The sequence below is a fragment of the Urocitellus parryii genome, chromosome 5 (genome assembly GCF_045843805.1).
Source record: "Urocitellus parryii isolate mUroPar1 chromosome 5, mUroPar1.hap1, whole genome shotgun sequence".
NCBI classification, from domain to species: Eukaryota; Metazoa; Chordata; class Mammalia; order Rodentia; family Sciuridae; genus Urocitellus; species Urocitellus parryii.
Window position 1 is genome coordinate 94,309,754 of NC_135535.1, and position 19,866 is coordinate 94,329,619.

Consider the following 19,866-nt stretch of genomic DNA (forward strand, 5'->3'; position numbering starts at 1 on the left):
ATATATCACAGAAAGATTTCATCAAGTTAATTTACATTATCTGTTACATCACCAGTGTATCATTCTTTTTAGAAGTAAGACTGTTAAAAATCTATTTTAGCAATTTTGAAATATACTATACATGATTATTACTTGTGGTTACCATCAAGTGCTCACTAAAATGTATTCCTCCAGTATAATTGAAATTTTATAGCCTTTATTCAACATTTTCCCTTTTCCCATCTTCCTCCTCCTCCCTCCAATTTCTGATAACTAATAACTACCTTTCTTCTGTTTCTATGAAATTGAGTTTTTTTTAAAGATTCCATATATATGTAGATCGCACAGCATTTGTCTTTCAATGGCTGCTTATTTCACTTAGTATGATGTCCTCCAGGTTCATCAATATTGTTGTAAATGATAGAATTTCCTTCTTTTAAAAGACTGTATAGTGTTCCATTCTGGGTATATACCACTTTTTCAGTATCTATTCATCTGCTGATGAATACTTAAGTTGACTCCATTTCTTGGCTACTTTGAAAAATGCTGAAATGAATGTGGGGGTGCAGAAGTCTTCTCTATATCCATTTCTTTTTATTTATCCTGGACTTCTTTAGACATGTGTTGAAGGGGGGAAAGGGAAATGCTCCTGCATTCTTCTTACTAAATAACATTAGCTTTATTCCCTACAAGATAACTCTATATTCCTTCCATCAATTTCCACCTATCTTAGCATTTCCGTATTTTTCTTGACTGGTTTAAGTTTCAATCTTGAGAGCTCAGTTGAAATCAGTCTCACTCCAAATACCCCTCTTCAGCTCAAGAAATATGAGGGAAAATGTATTAGAGAGCATGGTGGGAAGAAATATGAGATAGACTGTTAAATAGGGGAGTAGAGATATATTATAGTGACAGTTCCTCTGAGTCTGAAATGTTCTTATTCTATTGTGTGGTCCTTCCTCCATTAGCTCTTAGCTATACATATATTCCAGACTTTTCTATAGAGGACTCCAGAGCTGCTTCACCTCCCTCCATTGACTCAAAAAGCATCAAACTAAATCTGGATAGAAATAAATGCTAATGCTTCTTTTTATGCACTTACTATGTTCCAAATGCTGAATTAAACAAAGAGTCCTTTTATTTTTATCACAACTCCATAGGTAGAATTCACTTCTCCCCATATCACAGATGAAGACACCAAGACTTGCAGAGGTGAAAAAAGTTGCCTGGTGTTCACTGTTAGATTCAGGTCTTAAACCCACACTTGTTCTGATGCTGGAGTTTGTGCTCTGGACTCTGTCAGGATGATGGTGAGGGTGAACTCCCGTAAGGCAGCATACGCAATCCATAAAAACTGGCTGGGAATTCAGATCATTTGGATGTTGGCCACTGCTCCGATACTAACCAGCTATGTGACTTTGGGAAGGTCCCATAAATATTCTGTCTTTTACTTCTACCATTTCTTCATTTGATTGTCTTTCTGTCTGATTTTGTCATTAAGTTATACATTCCTCTAAGTTGCCAGAACACATTCATGGACTAAGACCACACATAAGAACTAATACACATGAATATGACTCTTCCTCATTCTGAAAAGTATGATTATGCACAAGTCTTTGGAGAGGATGCCGAGAGCACATTTACTCTGAAGAATTGTTCGAGTGTTTTACATCACACTGATTTAGCACTGACTTTATGTTCAACAGATTTGTAAATGGATAGTCTTACAATGGTGCTGGGAGAAATGTATCACAAAACTCCTTCCTGAGAACATTTGCTTGCAACACACACACACACACACACACACACACACACACACACACACACCATGAGAACACAATTAATACACTGTACTGACAAGGAAGGCCAGATTCTAAGCTTCATGAAATTAGGGTTCAGGTCTAAATTTGTGCTACCTCATATGACCCACCTTACACAGAGTCACTCAGGAATCAGTGGAGTTAAAGGGTCAAGTAGGGACATTAGCAGTGAATCTTACAGATCACCTAGGTAATATAAAAAGCATAATCCTGAGGTACAGACAGTGGTTGAGCAATGTAAGTACAGTGAGACTACAGGAGTAAAACCATGGTGATGAGTGATGGTTGGAGTATCCCTAATCTGAAAATCCCCAATTTGAAATGCTCTGGAATCTGAAAACTTTTGAACACCAATGTTATCCCACAAGAGGAAAATTTCACACCATAAAACTTGCTTCATATACAAAACTATTAAAAATATTTTATAAAATTAACATCAACCTATTTGTATAAGTTATATATGACATAAATAAATTTTGTGTTTAGAATGTGGGTACCATTCATACAAGTCTCATTATGACTATGCAAATATACCCAAATAAAAAAATTTGAAATCTGAAATACTTCTGATCCTGAGTATTTTGAATAAGGGATACTTAGCTTAGATTGGCTTTAAAATCCATTTTATTTTAGAGCCATATTTTGATTTTCCTTTTGATATAAATACAGTACCATTGAATATAAAGCTCAAGAAATATTATTTTTTTTCTTTTGGGATAATGGTTGCTTTAAGAAATAAGCCAAAGCCAAAGTTAAACCAGCCCTGGTAAGATCATCTTTTAGATTTCTTTAGTTGATTGCTATATAACTCACAGCTGGTTCTTGAGCCTTTTTGAACTTTGGTTTCCTCATCTGAAAAGTCTGTGTGTGGGGGGGGGGATGGACTATGGTGGTATCATAACACAATCCCCCAAAAGTCTCATGGTTACAAATGACAACTAGCCTAGTGTTCTAGCTCTTGCACTGCACTTTAATACTGGCCTCGGTGGCCATCCATAACCTTTAACAGTTTCATGTTTGCATTTTGAAAGGGCACTGTCAAAGTACACTTAGACGAGACTTTTGTGGCTCATTTATAATTTATAATGTCTACCTGCACCTTCAGCTTTTGGCTTCTATGTGAAGGATACAGAATTTTTACATAGATGGAACAAAAAGGAAATGTGCTTTGGACTGTTGAGTTCCAGATCACTGTAAGGGAAACCCATTCTTCTGCCAGTGGAATGGGCCAGTTATCTTGAGTGCTCTCAGCCAAGGCAGGTAGTGGGCTGCACAAAGAGCTCTGATTACTAGTTAGTGGATCAGCACATTTACCCCTTAATTTAAGTCAAGGGGTGGGTTCATCCTCAAGTATGGCTTTATCTCAGCATCCTACTGCTTTTAGTGCTCTGAAGGTCATAATTCCGTAATCTCTCTTATTAATTTAAAATTTCTCACTGTTTGAATTTCACTACTGCCTAATTTTCCTAGGGGGAATGGGAACATCATGAAGTTTCTCCACATGAATAGGTAATTTAATTGTTTTTTGCCTTTAGGGAAGAAAATAATATGTGAGATGCCAAAATTCATCTAATGTCACCATATGGAAAAATAAAAGGAGATTTTTAGGAAAATAGAACAAGGCCTCAGGTTCTCAGGGCGACCGAGAGCAATGTTGCTCTCAACTCCTGCTGTCAAATTTCCTTCAGGACTCATGATCCAGTGTGCATACCCATTCTGTCAGCTCCTCACAGAACACCTCTCCACCTGCCCCTCACTATCCTTGGTGGCTAGTTAACTCCTATTTGTCCTTCAAAACTCTTCTCAGCTGTGATGGGTGAGAAGGGAATTTTTTTTACTTTATATACTTTTGAATTATTTTCTCTGTGAACACGTTTACTTTTATAATTAAAATAAAACCTAAAAGAATGGGGGGAAAAAAAGTAAAACAAACAAGCAAAAGACATCCCAACTCCTGCTTGGTTGTTTCTCTCTTCCCCTGGGAAGGTTTTATGACCAGTTTTTAAATTATCTCTCCTCCCAATCTGTTCCTAATGCCCAGCTCCTCCTGTGAACTCAAGAGACCTTTCTATCATTTACTTTGTGCATAGAGCTCATTCTATAAGGTGCAGTAATTCTTTGTTCACTTATCTGTTGTTCTCAGGAGATTATCTTGATCTCCAATATCTGTCCTAGTATTTGTTACGTCTTAGGGTCTCAGCACATTTTCTTGAACAAGGAATAAAAGTGAAAGGAAAATGGGCTCCTATGAAAGGAAAGAATATGTAGCTAAAGAGCATACCCAGCTCCTCTGCTGGCTCTTGGTAATCCTGCCTCCAACACTCCTGCCCTCCCAGGGAGACCTCAGTGCTGCTTCCTGCCATTGTCACCTGGCTTTGCCAATGACACTGCTTCGGGTGCCTTTCCTTTACCTGAGTGCAGTACTGCTTTTCAAGCCTCTGGCTCTCCTTTTGTTTCTGGCAGGTCAGGGATACCACAGACACAATGGTGCTGTTGTAGTTCTCTTGGGAAGATGTCCAGGACATCAGTGCAGTGGTTGAACTTAAAACATGGACGCTCACATGCTGGGGCTTCTCCGTCAATTCTTCAATCCACTCTCCTGTAGGACCTGAACATTTCAAATCAGAACATAAGAGAGCTTGCACCCTGAGCTGGTTGAGATCAAAGATTCTAGTCTAAACATCATGTTATTTTCCTGTGCCCTTAGAGAGATACTCAGTGCAAGACTGGTGGTTGCTCTTTCCATCCTCTACCCAGTGACAGTCCTCAACTCCATCTCCCCACCATTCCAAACAGTAGCAGCAGCAGCAGCAACAACAACAACAACAACAACAAAGGCAAATATAGTTTTACTGATGGAGAGAAGCTCCACTTCAGTTTGTCATATGCATCTGAGAGTATCCTGGTAACTTTTTTTTACCAGAGAGAATTTACTTTTCTTTTAACAAAGGGAGGGTGTGGCAGTGTAGTGTTTCATCAGTGTTCATAATTCCTTTGCTGTGAGGATCTTTGGTTTCTAGAAATAATTGCTTTGAGATTCAAATTAGTCTCTGCTACAATCCTGTGAAAAAAAATTTAAATTTAGCATCAGCAAGAACAAAGAAGCAGACTGTGACTATATTAGACAAGAAATAGGAAACAGGCTAGCTCAATTAAAGAAGCAGGCTAAAACCTGGGCGGTATTTGAGGGATGGGGTGAGGTTCCTTGCTACAAAATATCTTCACAGAAGTGTCCATCAGTAGCTTTGTTCTCTCGGGTTTTTGAAGTAGTTCTTAGCACAGTGCCTGGTACATGGTAAGGACTTAAGAAGTGTTAAGGTGATTATTATCTACAGAAATTCCCCTTGAAATGCAAATTTGCAAGTAACTTCCTCTTCTTTGTTTAGGATGCATTTTACAGTCTTTTAATAGAAAACTGTATTCCTAGGAGGTGCTCTGCGGGGGGGGGGGGGGGGGGGGCGAGGGCAGATTCAGGCTGAATGCAAATGGTGCAAAGGAAATAGTTCTTAAATGATAGTACTAGGCTCTGACTTAGTTTATATGTGATTATGTGTTTTAATCCTTGAATTCATCTAAAAGGCTTATGAGGTAAATACTAGTATTAAATCTTGCTTTTCAGAAAAAGAAACTGAGGAAGATATAAAGTAAATCATGTTGGGATTCACATACAAGAAGTCTGATTCAAAATCCATGTTCTAAACTCTGCATGTGGCTTCTTAGAGCCCTATTAAATAGTGAGAAGCTTTGGTTTGAAAGTAGTAAACTTGTCCCAGGCTTCCAGTGTACTCATTACTTATGGTAAAACTTGGCAAACAATCTCATGTCTCCAAATCTCAGTCACTGCATCTGTCAAATGGACAAATCATGGAATGTTGGAATAGAAAAGAACTTTAGGATCCAATGTCTTATTGGTGAGAAAAGAGGTTGCACAGACTTGACCAGTGTCACAGAGCTACTTGGGACCACCTCCGGACCTCCTGTCTTCTGAGTCAGTGGCTTTGTGACAAAATATCCTGATGCCATCTGATTAATCTACTTTGCAAGGCTGTTGCTGTGTTAGAGAACTATGTAAATGTGAAGTGTTATTGCTGTCAGGCTACTGTCATAGAGGGGGCAGGGAGCCATAAAGTGGCAGGAAGCTCTTATTTCTTAGTTTTACATGAGAACTGACCTGATGGTCAGCAAGGTGAGGTGTCCCTGCAAGCTACATATTGCTAAATTCTAATCCCTGTTCTGACATGTGAGGAAGTCACTGAATTTTGTGTTACTCAGCTTTTTTCACATAAAAAAATGGGGATAATAAAAATGTTTCCTTCATAAAACTGTTGAGGGACTAAGGTAAGTATCTGCTTTAATTCTCATCTCTTGGAAAGCCTTCAAAACTATGCAAATATAAATCATAATGCAATAACATAAACGTAAATCTTAATGTAATAAATCTTAATGCAGTAACTCAATACCAGAATGTCTGAAACAGTTGGGTTAGGCAAATGGGCTGCAAATGTTATTTAGTTGGTGTGTAACTGCCCTATGTTGAATGAAATCAAGCTACCCTAATTTGTTTCTCGTCTACCCTGTTGAGTATAAATATTTATATCTACACAGTACATTGTACAACTCCTTAATATCTACAGAATATTCTAAGGATTTAAACGTTTTTTTTATTGGCAAAAGGATTTCTACTGGTCTATCTTTTTACAGATTAATACTAAGAAATGTCTCTGAAATAATCATTTATCTGAGCAATTCAGACAAATACTGAATAATGCTCACTTTCGATATAGTTGAGAACAGAATAACACTTTTATTGATAAAAGTAATTCAATAAGTATTTATTGAATGTACAAAAGAATGAATACATACATAAGCAAATAATATCATGGCAGCCTAGGATTTAAAATTTGGTGTGAGAAGCAAGATGAACACCCTTAAAATGCATCTGGGAAAATGTCCCTCATTAAGTGTGTGTTTTATGCTGTGCACCATGAAACACAATTGAAATTCAGAGGACAGAAAGCTAACGTGGCCAAAACCATTGAGGGAGAGAGGACACTGGCAGTGGGTCTGCCCTGGTGGACAGGGAGTCTCCTTCATTGTAGCATTTTTAGCCTCTTGGGAAGTACTGAATACTTGGCTTTGTTTCATTCTCAGTGATCTCATATCAAACATTTTCCATGATTGGAATCCATGTAAGGCAATCACCAATATCCTTTTTGTGTGTCTGATGGATAAGTAGTTCGGACCTTTCGTGGGTGGTGATATTTTGGTTTCCGAAGTAAAAATGCTATATTAGGGGCATCATTTTCAACATTTTTAAGCTGGTAAGTAGACTGATTTTCTCCCTCTGCCCCTCTTCTCCCTACCCATCTTTGGAGGATCATTTGAGAAAGGGTGGTGTTTTGCCTGTAAAGAAGGCCAAGGAATAGAGAGTGGTCACCCTTTTCTGAGAATAGTATTTGTCCATGTTTTCTGGCTTTTCTTTCTCCTGATCAACAAGCACATTAAAGTCCTGGTGAGCTGCGTGACTGAGGCTTAGCCCCTAAACATCCATTAAACATAGTTAAGCTAAAAACATTACAGAGACACACTGCTGGTACAGCCTGAGGGCCTCACTCTTGCTCTGCTGTTACTTTTATGGAATCCGTAGAAGCTACCCTGAGATGTGAGACTGGCTTTTAGGATGCTCTAGCTTTGTATTCTCCTGCCAACTGCAGGGAGACCACCTGGGTATAACTACGCTTGAACCTTCTCTTTTTGAACTCCACAAGTCCGATACTGTAATGAGATTTTTTATAGTCCTATAATAGAAAATTTCATTATGAACTCAAACAAAAGTCATATTTCCCAAACTGTGTGTCCTTGTCCTTGGAGAGTTTGTTACAGCTAGTGTGGAAGGCTAGCTTAATAAATGTTCAATTATCACAATAGTAAAAATAATCCTCAAGTTAAATCCCTGGGTAGGTCTGCTACTATTAAACATACATATATTTCCTCTGCTGTCAGAAGCTCCTGGATCCCAGCCTCCCCCCGACCTTGAAGAATTCTCAGGATCCCTAAGGTTTGTGAATAATTGACACCTGAGCATCATTAATCTCAACAGCTTCATTGTTCTAGCTTCCCTGTAAGCACAAAATAATCTCTTTGCTACTTACTGATATAAAAGCTGAGTGACTTTGCTGACTGACTTTTTCGGGTTTCACAAGATCCTGAAGAACTAAATGTTGTGACAGATAGCTTATATTTCCCAGGCTCCTTCAATTCTGCGACGAATTCATGTGCTTCTTCATCCACGGTCAAATATTCAGTAAAGTTATCTAAACCATACATACACACACAAAGAGAATATATCTGAATTGACATATGGAAGGACCCTGGGTATAGACAAGCCAATTAATTTAAAGTCACTTGGGCCTCTAAACTAAAGGCATTATAAATAAAAAAAGATGGATAAAAGTTCATTTTTTTTCAAACTTTAAAATACCAAAACTAAAATATGGTGTCCAAATCAATAGAACTAGGAATGGACATACTACATATCTTATATATTTTTACTCAATAAAATTCTGTGCACAATAGAAACAGCATGGTAGGACAAGATAGCAATCATTGGGTTTTTCATCTGATATAAGAGATAAGAAATAATTACTACCATGTATCTTCTAAGTTCCTCATTGCAGCATTAAATACCCATAAATGTTTTAAAATATATTGAATTATTTCTAGTTAGAGAAATATGTCACACCATGTTTTTCCTACACCTGTTTTCTTCCGGAACCTTTAAAAGTAGGAATTATTTTACATTGTTTCAGAGTCTATCTCCTGCTGCTTTATTAATTCAGTTGAAGTCATTATCATCTGTTGGTAACTACAATAGTCTTCAAAAGAACATACTGCAGTCAGACAAAGGCATGATTGAATTTGCAAGGAAATAGGCATTAAAAATATTCTGAGTTACAAGACACTATTTTTCTCAGAATAAAAGAAAAGACAAAAAATAGGTTAAGGAAACTATTGTTTTTTAAATTAAGCAATTCCAGACAAATAACTTTTGATTCAAATAATTATAATTAACCAAGGATTTCAATTTTATATAATATTTGAGTGTGGTTTATTGCACTATCATTTAGTATAAAAGAACCCAGTCTAGTCTAGAAGATACATCTCATTTTATTAAATAAAATACAAACAAACAACATCTCATATATGAACCTGCATGATTCTAATGTCCTTCCATGAAAATCAGGCTGCCATTGTCATTTCAAATTTTGACAGCCTGACAACCTGCACTACCCAAACTACTAGACTGGAAAATAGCAAATGACGTATGTTACTGTAAAAACAAGACAGACAAAAAATAGCCATAAAAATCTACCAAACATTCAGATATGCCATGGCTCTGTTTTCATGAATTAGTGGGCTACAATATAAAGAACAGATTTGAAATGCTTGATAAATGAATACAAAATATGACGCAGTTGTTACCTATTTTGCTTTTTGCTAACAGCTCCTCTTTGGGAAAAACCTGAGCACTGGTTCCAGAGGGGCACATCCCATAAGGAATGAATAACTGGGAAGGCAGGTCACAGGTCTCAGACTTTTATGAACAGTAAAGATTCTTTTGCTGTGTATTTCACAAATTTGTTCCAGAATATTCTATAATATTTTGTAATGGCTAGATTCTTAATCTAAAATGTTTCCCAACATAAGGTTTTTATTGGTGACCTGAGGTATGTGAAATGTTAGGCAGTGAAATCTGTATGGTTTTAGTAAAGGGGACTTGTGAAGCACTCCAATCTTCTGATCTACCTTATTTATTTTGGTTTCCTGTTTTCAGTCCACATTGGATACTCAAAGACTTAGCTCTTTCTTTCCATTTATATTTAGATATTAAGTACCTACCTAGTGATAGGTACTTTCTTTCTAATCTCAAATCTAAAACCATTTTAAATTTCCTTTTCTTTGCATCATTTCTTATTTCCTCTGGTCTCCTGCTGCCTTACCTTCTTTTTCTATGAGAATATTGAATCCATCAAAGGCAGTAGGTGGTTTTGGTGGTAACCAGCTCAATATCATTTGAACAGGGAAGAAAGAAAAAGAGCTTGCTGTTGACTTCTCAGTCTCGCTGAGTGTATTATTATTTTCGTATTCTATGGGAAGTACACTGACAAATTCATCTTCATTTTCAGGAGTTGCGGATGCACTGTCCCACCAATAGGGCTGAGATGTGGTTTCATAGTCGCTGCTGTTAAAATCAGGCCAACCAGAAGAGAGATTGCCAGAGGGAATCTCAGGAGTTTCATCTGTGAAGTGGAAGAGTTTGTGTTTTCCTGTTGAATCTTGCGATTTTAAGAAGGATTCTTCTGGGAAATTGCCACTCTGTTCTTCCCAGTTGTTCTTGTTCAAGTTTACAAAGCGAACAGAAATATTTCGAGGTGGATATGGGGCTGTAAAGGAAAATTTCAATTTTCAAGTTACTTTAACTCTGTTATACTGGAAACTAATGAATCAAACACATTTACAACATAAAGTTTAATTTTACTTCTAACATACAGACAAATTTACATGAAGAAAATCTGTAGTTTTAAGTAGCCATACTTCTAATGTGTGTAGTGGATGATGTGTACATATTAGCAAATCATCAGTTATTCTTCAAAAGTATTAACTTATGCTTGTTGAAGTGGTAATTTAAGTATTTCTAAAGAAAAGTTATATAAATATTCTTTAGTTTATCACAATTTCACTTTTTAATACAAAGTATCTCTGGATTTTTATTAAAAAAAGTCTAAATATAATTTACTTGTAGCTATCAAGATAAGACTACTTCAGTGACATAGCTGCACCTAGAATATCTGCATACATGAGTTGGTTTGAGAGTTGTTGACACATGTGTTGGAAATATGGCTTTGCTCCTCACTTCTCTAAGATGAAACGTGAGAACAAAATGAATTTATGAATGAGGTAGAAAATTATAAAGACACTTCATGGTTTCTAACTGCAATAGTTTCTACCTGTTCCTCACATAGCAGCTCAAATACCACCTCTTCAATAAACTTCTAATAAAAATTTATCTCTCCTTCCTTTTTACTATTATGTAACTTTTTACCTCTTTGATGACATTATTTCATTCTGCCTTGTATTACTGTCATTTGTACAATACCTGTACCACTTTTTGAGGACAGAGGACCTGTCTCATCTCACTTTGTGTTAATCTGTTTTAGGACTTAGAACAACTTCCAGGTAGAATGTGCTTAATCAATGTGTCTTTATTTAAACCAAATAATAAAAAAGACAAATAGAATCTTGATGTGGAGATGAGGTGAATTAGCTAGTTAGCTGAAATAGTTTCCTCATATTAGCCTAATGAAATGAGAGTCATGATATCTTAGAATTTTGAATTGTAGGGGCCGTTGGGTGATCTATCAGAGTCTGTTTCCAATTCTTATAACAAGGGCCTTTTGAGCATCATTAGGCATACTCAACATTGCTTATATTGATGATGGGTATTCAGTAGGTATTATTTTATTTGGGATACTGGGGATTGAACCCAGGTGTCCTATACCACTAAGATATATCCCCAGTTCTTTTTATTTTTTTATTTTGAGGCAGGGTCTTTGATAAATTGCTGAGGGTCTCTATAAATTTCTGAGGCTGGCCTCAAACTTGTGATTCTCTTGCCTCAGCCTGGGATTGCAGGTGTGCACTACAGCACATGGCATTTTTAACGGGATCCATTCTTTTCATCCATGCATGCATGCATCCATCATATAATACTTCTTCACATTACTGATGCTACTAAAATTTAAGCACTGTAAGTTTTAAATATCAAAGTCCCAATATTTTTCCTTAATAATATGATAGACTGTACTTCAATGTCTCCCATCTGCTTTTCTGCTATGTGGGCATTTGTCAGAGTATAGGTTAGAGAATAACCAATGTCAGGCTATAGGATAACCAATGTCTATTAGATCCAGTTAAGTCACTTAATTATAACTTTTGGTAAAAATCACATATTTTTTTTATTTAAAGATTGTAGATCTAAGATTACACTTGGTTCCTTTCAAATTGATTGAAAATGTATTGTAGTTTGTTAAAATATATATTTATTTTCTTAGCTCTTCAACATTATGTTTTTTAAAAGAATAAAATTCAATATACAGCAACATATAACTTAATTATTTTTTTACTAAATTTGCTTCTTCAGAAGACTTACCAGTTCTATGTTGTTTGGGTTCATGATTGACACCACTGTACTCCACAAGGGTACTTTTATTAAAAGTCGCCTCAGATACCAGCTGAAAGGTAATGTTACTATAACAAATTCCTGGCAGCCAGTGATTAAATACTGTTTTTCCCTTAAAGAAATCTGTGAAGAAAAAAGTCAATTACAATAAAAATAGGATTTTCTGAATGTCATATACTTGTAGAAATTTCCAATTATGATTAAATATCCATAAAATAATGTTCCCTTCAACTTCTGGCATGGTCAGTAAAAAAATAATTAGAACTAGAGATCAAATTTTGAATCTTTTTTACACTGAATCCTGAAAGCCTTTCTGCCAGAATTTTGAAGGAGATTGGACATAATTGGATGTGGTGCTGGGAATTGAACCCAAGAGTATAGTTTTATTATACGAAATTTTAGTGAGACATTATTGAGATCAGATTTATGCTAGTCATTTATTTTAAGGATGAAAAAACCCATAGTATTCTGCCACTTCATGACAGAATAAATAGTAATTTCACAGAAAAATATTTTCATATAAAAACCTAAAAATTAGCTTACTTTTAAAGTAGACTGGTTTATCTGCCAATTGGCAGACAGGGCCTGTTCTAAAGAAGAAGATGGAAATTTGGATTCCATTTGGAACATATTAGAGAAAATAATATATTTAAATATCCAATCCAAGTTAAAAGAAATAAAGGAAAGAAATGACAAGCACCCAGCAATGTTGACTTGATTCTTTGAATAATTTGAATTATTCAATTCCCATGGGCTATCCTCTTTCTCTACCTTCCTCACCGGGTGCCCATCAGGCCAGTAAAAACAGTGAAAACAATTTTTGTGTATTAATGCAATCATTACTTTCTTTATGTAGGCAAATATATTCAAAGAAACAAAAAATATTGCCTTTTGCATTTAAAAATAATCTTGTACCATCTTCAGACAAAACTTTGTGAAAGGTTGCCTTTGTCAACCAATTCTAGAAATGCCCTTGTATCATACTCAGAAAGAAATGGGTAGGCAAAGTTGCTTCTAAACTTCTTTGAATTCATTTCCTGCACCAGGCATGGTGCCTTTGGCAAGAATAACCTGTAACTGAAAATAATTTGAGTACTTCTCATATGGTATGCATGACTTGTGATTCTCAGCTAATGAACCAGATGTTCTGAGACTCCTCATAACAAAATTTTCATGAATCAATAACTATTTTTAATGGCTCATTTATAGGTCAAGTAGTGAATTATAAAAAGTCTTTAGAGTAAGAGAGGAGACCACTTGGAAAAAGTCATGTAATAAGTAATAATCACTACTCTTTAGTCTTTCTTTTGCCTCTTACCTTTATATAGCATAGTCCGGAAGTCCTTGCCTTCCCAGTAGCTTATGTTTACTCTTGTGAAAACATTATATTTCTCTGGATAATGGATTTCGAACAAGACTCCTGTTTCAGGAGAAGGTTTATAGTCATATATTGAAACACTGGTTACAGGTAGAGGTTCTATGGAAGGAAAGTAAACGGAGAAAGGGAAAAGGAAAAAGGAGAGAAAGTCATCAGTATTTGAAGTACCAAGAATTACTTCTAGAATTTTACTCATATTTTTATGTTCTCTGAGCACTGAGCTCCTCAGTTCTCACGAGTTGAGTATTTTCTTTAGCAATAATTAATAAACTCCATTTTACATGGCACTTTCCGCTTTTCAAAAACCTTTCAGATTCATTTTTTGTCATTTGTCATTTGCAACAGCCCTGAGATCAAGACAGAACAAATATTAATTAAAGCTCAAAAGACTAAATTACTTGTCATAGACAATTTAACAAGTTTGTGGCAGCATCTGTATCTCCAGATTCCTAGCTCATTTTTCTTCTCCTTATGCCAAGAAAATTTGATGTTAATAACAAACCAGTAACAGAAAAATACGTTTTGGCTCTGGCCAATGATAAATATTTATGTGATCATTTATTTCTTCATGGGAATTTAGCATTTATTTTTCTATGTTATGCATAAAATTGTAAAATACTCAATTTTGTAAATGACAGTTTAAATTGTTATCAAACCATTCTTTCTACCGAAGCTTAAAATTTATTCTAGTTTGCTTGAGCTGTTAATTCAACACAAAACTTTTTAAACACTCATTAAAAAATTTTTGATTGAGATATGTCTGCATTTCCTCCATGTTCCTTCATGCAGCAAAATTCTTGAAAAATAAAAGAGCTGCCCTACCCTTCTGAAGGAGCTACTGGATAAATTTTATGTACATTAATTTGATTAAAAATATTTAAAGTAATTTGGTTTGGAGTCAACCATTGTGTTATTAAATAAAAAATTTTAATTCAAAGTTTTTAAGTTGGGAGGATTCTCAGACATCATCTATAGCCCAAACTAAAGCAGTATCCTCTGTTTAAATTTTATAGTTTTAAAATTTCAGTTTCAATAACATAAGATGCCAAAACTGGATTTAGTTCTTTCAACAAATAATTATTGAGAATCTTGTTTATTTCAATCTGTAGCTGAATATAGTTCATTCTGTTCCTGAGGGCCTTAACCTATTTTTTTTTTTTGCTTTTGATTAAAGAGATTGAAAGAAGATTGAAAGTACATGTAAAATCTTTGAGTTTTCCTGAATTTTATGGAAACCCAAGCCAATATCTATAAAAAAGGGAGGCTTTCACATTGTAGTATATTTTGTGGTTGTGTCTCTGCAGACTGTACTGTATTCTCTGGTTTAAAAGTTTGTTTTATCCTTGTCCCATCCCTGGTCTTTCTACATAAAAGTTTTATTTCATAGTGTACTTAGTGTACTGTGTAAACAAACAACCTTGAAGATCTGAGGTCTGAGTTCAAAACTCCTAGAGAATAATCTGAAGGTCTTTCTTTCAACTCAGCCTAATCACTAATCCAGAGAGTTTATTCTATCTAGCTATGAACTCTGGATGTTAAAAAAAAAAAAAATGGTGAAAGCTAAGAGCAAAAAAGGAACCACGGAGCTGGACCTCTTCCCCTGCTGCAGCCCTGTTTCACACCCTCACCAAGGTTCCCTCCACTGAAAAGGGAAATTAGAGGTCCAGTCAATCTTTCATACCCGAGGCATGAGGTCTGCACATCAAAGCCACAGTTAAACTTTGAAATGCAAGTCATATATGCGGATTTATTTATTTTCAGGATTTTTCTCTTTCTTTCTTTTTTTTTTTTTTTTTGGACTGCTGCAAAGCTACTTAAACTTTAAGAGAATTTCTAAAATGTCTGATTGCATGTTTGTTTTATACATTTCCCTCAGCTTCAATGTAAATGATCCCCAGATCAGCTGCAAGTCCTCAACTCCATGCCTAGTCATTAATGAGGTGTATTCTGTTTAAGAATTACTGTTTTCAGTAGAACCCAGGTGCATAGTCTCCAAATCTTCTGTTATCTGTCTGGTTAGTTGTTTCATTATTTTTCTTTTTGAAAAAGGAAAAAAAATTATTTTTAAGTGATGGGCATAAATCAGAGGTGTAATTACCTACATGTATTTCAGTGATAAAAAGGTTAAAGCCTGATCTAATTCCATACTCCAAGTGGCTATCAACCACTCTGCTGTGCTTCCTGTTCTTGATTTAGGAGCCAGACTGGACTGGACAGAGAAATGGGGTAGCTAGAAAATGTGAATCACTTATTAACTTTGCTTATTATTACTTTCTTCAGGACTTTTAATATTTCAAATAAACTAAGCTGTATGAAACAGCTGAAACTCCCCTATATAACTTACCTGGGACCTCTAACATGGCCAGGAGTAAATTGTTACTCTGAATTTAGTGTTTATCTTCTGATGTTTCGTTTTTTTAAAAAAAATATTTGTATGTAGTCAGCATTATTTCATGTTTTTATATATCATGCCAATAGAACCCTGTCCTACATATCATTCTGCAGCTTGCTTTTATCACCTAACATTCTTTTGAGATTCATCCATCTTGATATAAGTATCTTTAGAAACTTTTAGTTTCTGAAGTGTTCATTTTATCACTATATAAGTTATACAATAAATCTGTAATTGCTTTGGTAGATACTTGCCTTTAACTATCCAGTCTTATGAACACTGCTGCAATAAGTGCTTGGGCATGTCTCCTAAGGCTGGAAATTCTAGATTGTAGGATATGGGTATACACATTTTCAGTCATATAAGATATTGCCAAAGTGTGGTCTAATTTGATTATGTCAATTGACATTATTATCAGCAATGTATGATAGTTCTTGTTTATCCACATTTTTCTCTAGCAATTGCTTATGTTGGTTTTCCTAATTTTTGCCACCACAGAGTATGAAATTTTGTCTCATTGTTTTAATTTCCTGCTTATGAAGGAGGTTGATTATTTTTTTAACCACTCAGATCCCCACTTCTTAGAATTGTTTGACTTTTGTCTGTTTTATGGGTTCTTCTTCAATCTTTTCCAACTAATTTGTCATACAATCTCTGTCATATAGTATATTACCTCTGTCATTTCTGTATGTGTATGTATTTCTTAAAGATTCACCTTTATTTCTTGCTGAAATATGTCTATTATGAGTTCATTAGAGTTATGGGTGTTACATTCTCCTAAGCTTTGTATATTATAAAATTTCTTTGTTTTTTTTATTCTTCATGTTATTTTTGACATAGCTGAATATAAATTCTAGGTAGACAGATTCATCCCCAGTACTTTGAAAATACTGCTTCCTTATTCTTCTTGCACCAATTATTGCAGAAGAAAAGGCTCTGTCAGCTTGATGACCAGTCCCTTGTAGATACTATGCTCTTTACCTCTGGTATCTTCCAAGGTTATATTTTTTTCCTTCTAAATTTAGCCTTGATAAACTGCAGTTTTACCATCATATACTTAGTTATTTTATTTATTTATTTATTTGGTACCAGGGATTGAGCCCAAGAGTGCTCAACCACTAGAACAACATCCCCAGCATTATTTCTTTTCTTTTTAAAAATTTATTTATTTATTCTAATTTATTATACATGACAGCTAAATGCATTTCAATTCATAGTACACATATAGAGCACAAATTTCATTTATCTGGTTGTACACAAAGTAGAGTCACATTATTCATGTCTTCATACATGTACTTAGGGTAATGATGTCCATCTCATTCCACCACTTTCCTACCACCATGCCCTCTCCCATCACCTCCCTCCCCTTTGTCCTATCCAAAGTTACTCCATTCCTACCCCCATTATGGATCAGCATCCACATATCAGAGAAAACATTCAGTCTTTGGTTTTCTGGGATTGGCTTACATAGCACTTCATTCTCCAACTCCATCCATTTACCTGCAAATGCCATGATTTTATTCTCTTTTAATGCTGAGTAATATTCCATTGTGTATATATACCACAGTTTCTTTTTCCATTCATCTATTGAAGGGCATCCAGGTTGATTCCACAATTTAGCTATTATGAATTGTGCTGCTATAAATGTTGATGTGGCTGCATCACTGTAGTATGCTGTTTGTAAGTCCTTTGGAGATAAACCAAGGAGTGGGTTTATAGCTGGGTCAAATGGTGCTTTTATTCCAAGTTTTCCAAGGAATCTCCATACTGCTTTCCAGATTGGTTGCACCAATTTGCAGTCCCACCTGCAATATATGAGTGAGCCTTTTCCCCCCACATCCTCGAAAAAAACTTATTGTTATTTGTATTCTTAATAGCTGCCATTCTGACTTGAGTGAAATAAAATTGTAGAGTAGTTTTGATTTGCATTTCTCCAATTGCTAAAGATGTTGAACGTTTTTTTCATATATTTGTTGATTGATTGTATATTATCTTTTGAGAAGTGTCTGTTCTGTTCCTTAGCCCATTTATTGATTGGGTTATTTGTTTTTTTCTCTTTTTGTTGTTAAGTTTTTTTGAGTTTTTTAATAAATCCTAGAGATTAGTGCTCTATCTGAAGTGTGTGTGGTAAAAATTTGCTCCCATTCTGTAGGCTTTATCTTCACCTCACTGATTGCTTCTTTTGCTGAGAAGAGCTTTTCAGTTTGAATCCATCCCATTTATTATTGATTTTTATAGGAGTCTTGTTAAGGAAGTCAGGGTCTAATCTGATATGATGAAGATTTGGGCCTACTTTTTTCTCTATTAGGCGCAGGGTCTCTGGTCTAATTCCTAGGCCCTTAATCTACTTTGAGCTGAGTTTTGCCTAGCACTTTTTGTATTTTATTTAGAGATGTGATCTCTCTAAGTTGGTTAGAGCCTCACTAAATTGGAGAGGCTGGCTTTGAACTTGTGATGCTCTTGCCTCAGCATCCCAAGCTGCTGGGATTATAGGCATGCACCACAGAACTTGGCTGTTCTTAGTTTTGAACTACCTACTAGGTTCTTGGAATGCTCTGTCAACTTGTGGATTCATGTTATTCTTTAAATCTTGGAAATTCTCATGATCATCTCTTCTAATATGTATCCATCCTTCCATTCTCTTTTCTAGAACTTGTAAGTCTTCATAGTTTGGCCACTCCCATCTCCACAACCTGTGGATTGTCTCACTGTTCTGAATTATGGGGTAATTGGGCAGGTGGTGCATGCCTGAAATCCCAGTAACTTGGGAGACTGAGGCCAGAAGATCACAAGTTCAAGGTTAGCTTCAGCAATTTAGAGAAGCCTTCAGCAACTTGGTGAGAATGTGTCTCAAAAATAAAAATAAGGAGGTGCTGTGGATATGGTTCACTCATTAAGCACTCCTGAATTCAATCTCCAGTACTTAGAAAAAAGAAAAAGAAGAAAAATATGGGGCAATTGCTCACAAGAGACTCTTTGTTCTCAGTGTCACCTTCCAGTTCTCTTTAACGGTCATCGGTATACAAACAGTCCTGAATATTGCAAGTGGGCTTTCAATTCAATTAAATTAATTTTAACTAGTTGGTCCAATTAAAATTTTAATTTAAATAACTATCATCTCAGAAAGTTTGTATATACTTATATGTATTCTATGTGTTTTTATTCTTGCCACTTTTTGTTTTGCTATTCTTTGACCTTTGAAAATAGATGTCATTCTTACACTTATGTCTTTGAACATCATAAACTTACTATAATTTTTTGTTAGATAGCTATTTAAAATAGAATCTGAAACATTGCAGTTGTTGTGATGTCCATTGTTCTTAGCATTAGGTTTCATCATGTGTTTTGAAACTCAGGTTCTAGTTTCATTTTTTGCTTTTTCATCCCCCTGTTTCTTACTTATCACTTGCTGTTTCTTACTTATCACTTGCTCTTGAAGCAGTTAGACAACTGTCTCTTCTCAGCTCATAGAGCCTCTGGCCTAAACCAAGGCATGTGCATTGAGGAATTCTTCATGCTATGGGTGTTACAGTGTCTGTCACAGACTCATTGACCCTAAGAGGGCTCTGGGCTTGTTCCTTGGTAGCGGATGCTGGGTATGTGCACCCCTGCATTCCCAGGCCTCTATGTATAATTTTTTTTTTCTTAAACAGGAGGAATTTTTGTTTTCAGCAGAGGATCTGGCTCTGTGCACAGTATACTATAGAGTATTTCTGTTTTTTTTTTCTTTTGCTATATGAGACCCAAATGTAATCCTGCCTTTTCCATACTGGGAACGTGGAGGCCAATTATTTAAGCCCACTTCTCTGCTTTGAGTTTCTGTTTTCTTAGTGGTTCAAAGAGATAAATATCTTATTTTTAAACTTGGAAATGTACTTCTGGTTTTCTTTTTGCTTTTTGGTAGTAGCAAAAACAGCATATGACATAGGAGACATTTATTGACTATTTTGACTAGGAATCTAGACATTAAAATCCCACTTTTTCCTTTGAATAAAAGGTAAAAAAAATACCATGTTTAAACTCATCTTCAAATTGAAGATATCTTTTGCTCCTTAGT

At 35.5% G+C, this 19,866-nt stretch overlaps 1 protein-coding gene across 1 annotated transcript in view; it reads right to left on the reverse strand.

The window, feature by feature from the left end:
* Ptpro (protein tyrosine phosphatase receptor type O) overlaps positions 1-19,866 on the reverse strand; it is a 107,736-nt gene that overhangs the window by 71,629 nt on the left and 16,241 nt on the right. The window contains exons 3-7 of the mRNA XM_077799073.1: positions 13,358-13,516; positions 12,010-12,162; positions 9,800-10,243; positions 7,952-8,113; positions 4,211-4,407 (exon numbers count right to left, since the gene is read on the reverse strand). Coding sequence (XP_077655199.1) covers positions 4,211-4,407; positions 7,952-8,113; positions 9,800-10,243; positions 12,010-12,162; positions 13,358-13,516 — 1,115 coding nt within the window. The remainder of the gene's footprint in view (positions 1-4,210; positions 4,408-7,951; positions 8,114-9,799; positions 10,244-12,009; positions 12,163-13,357; positions 13,517-19,866) is intronic.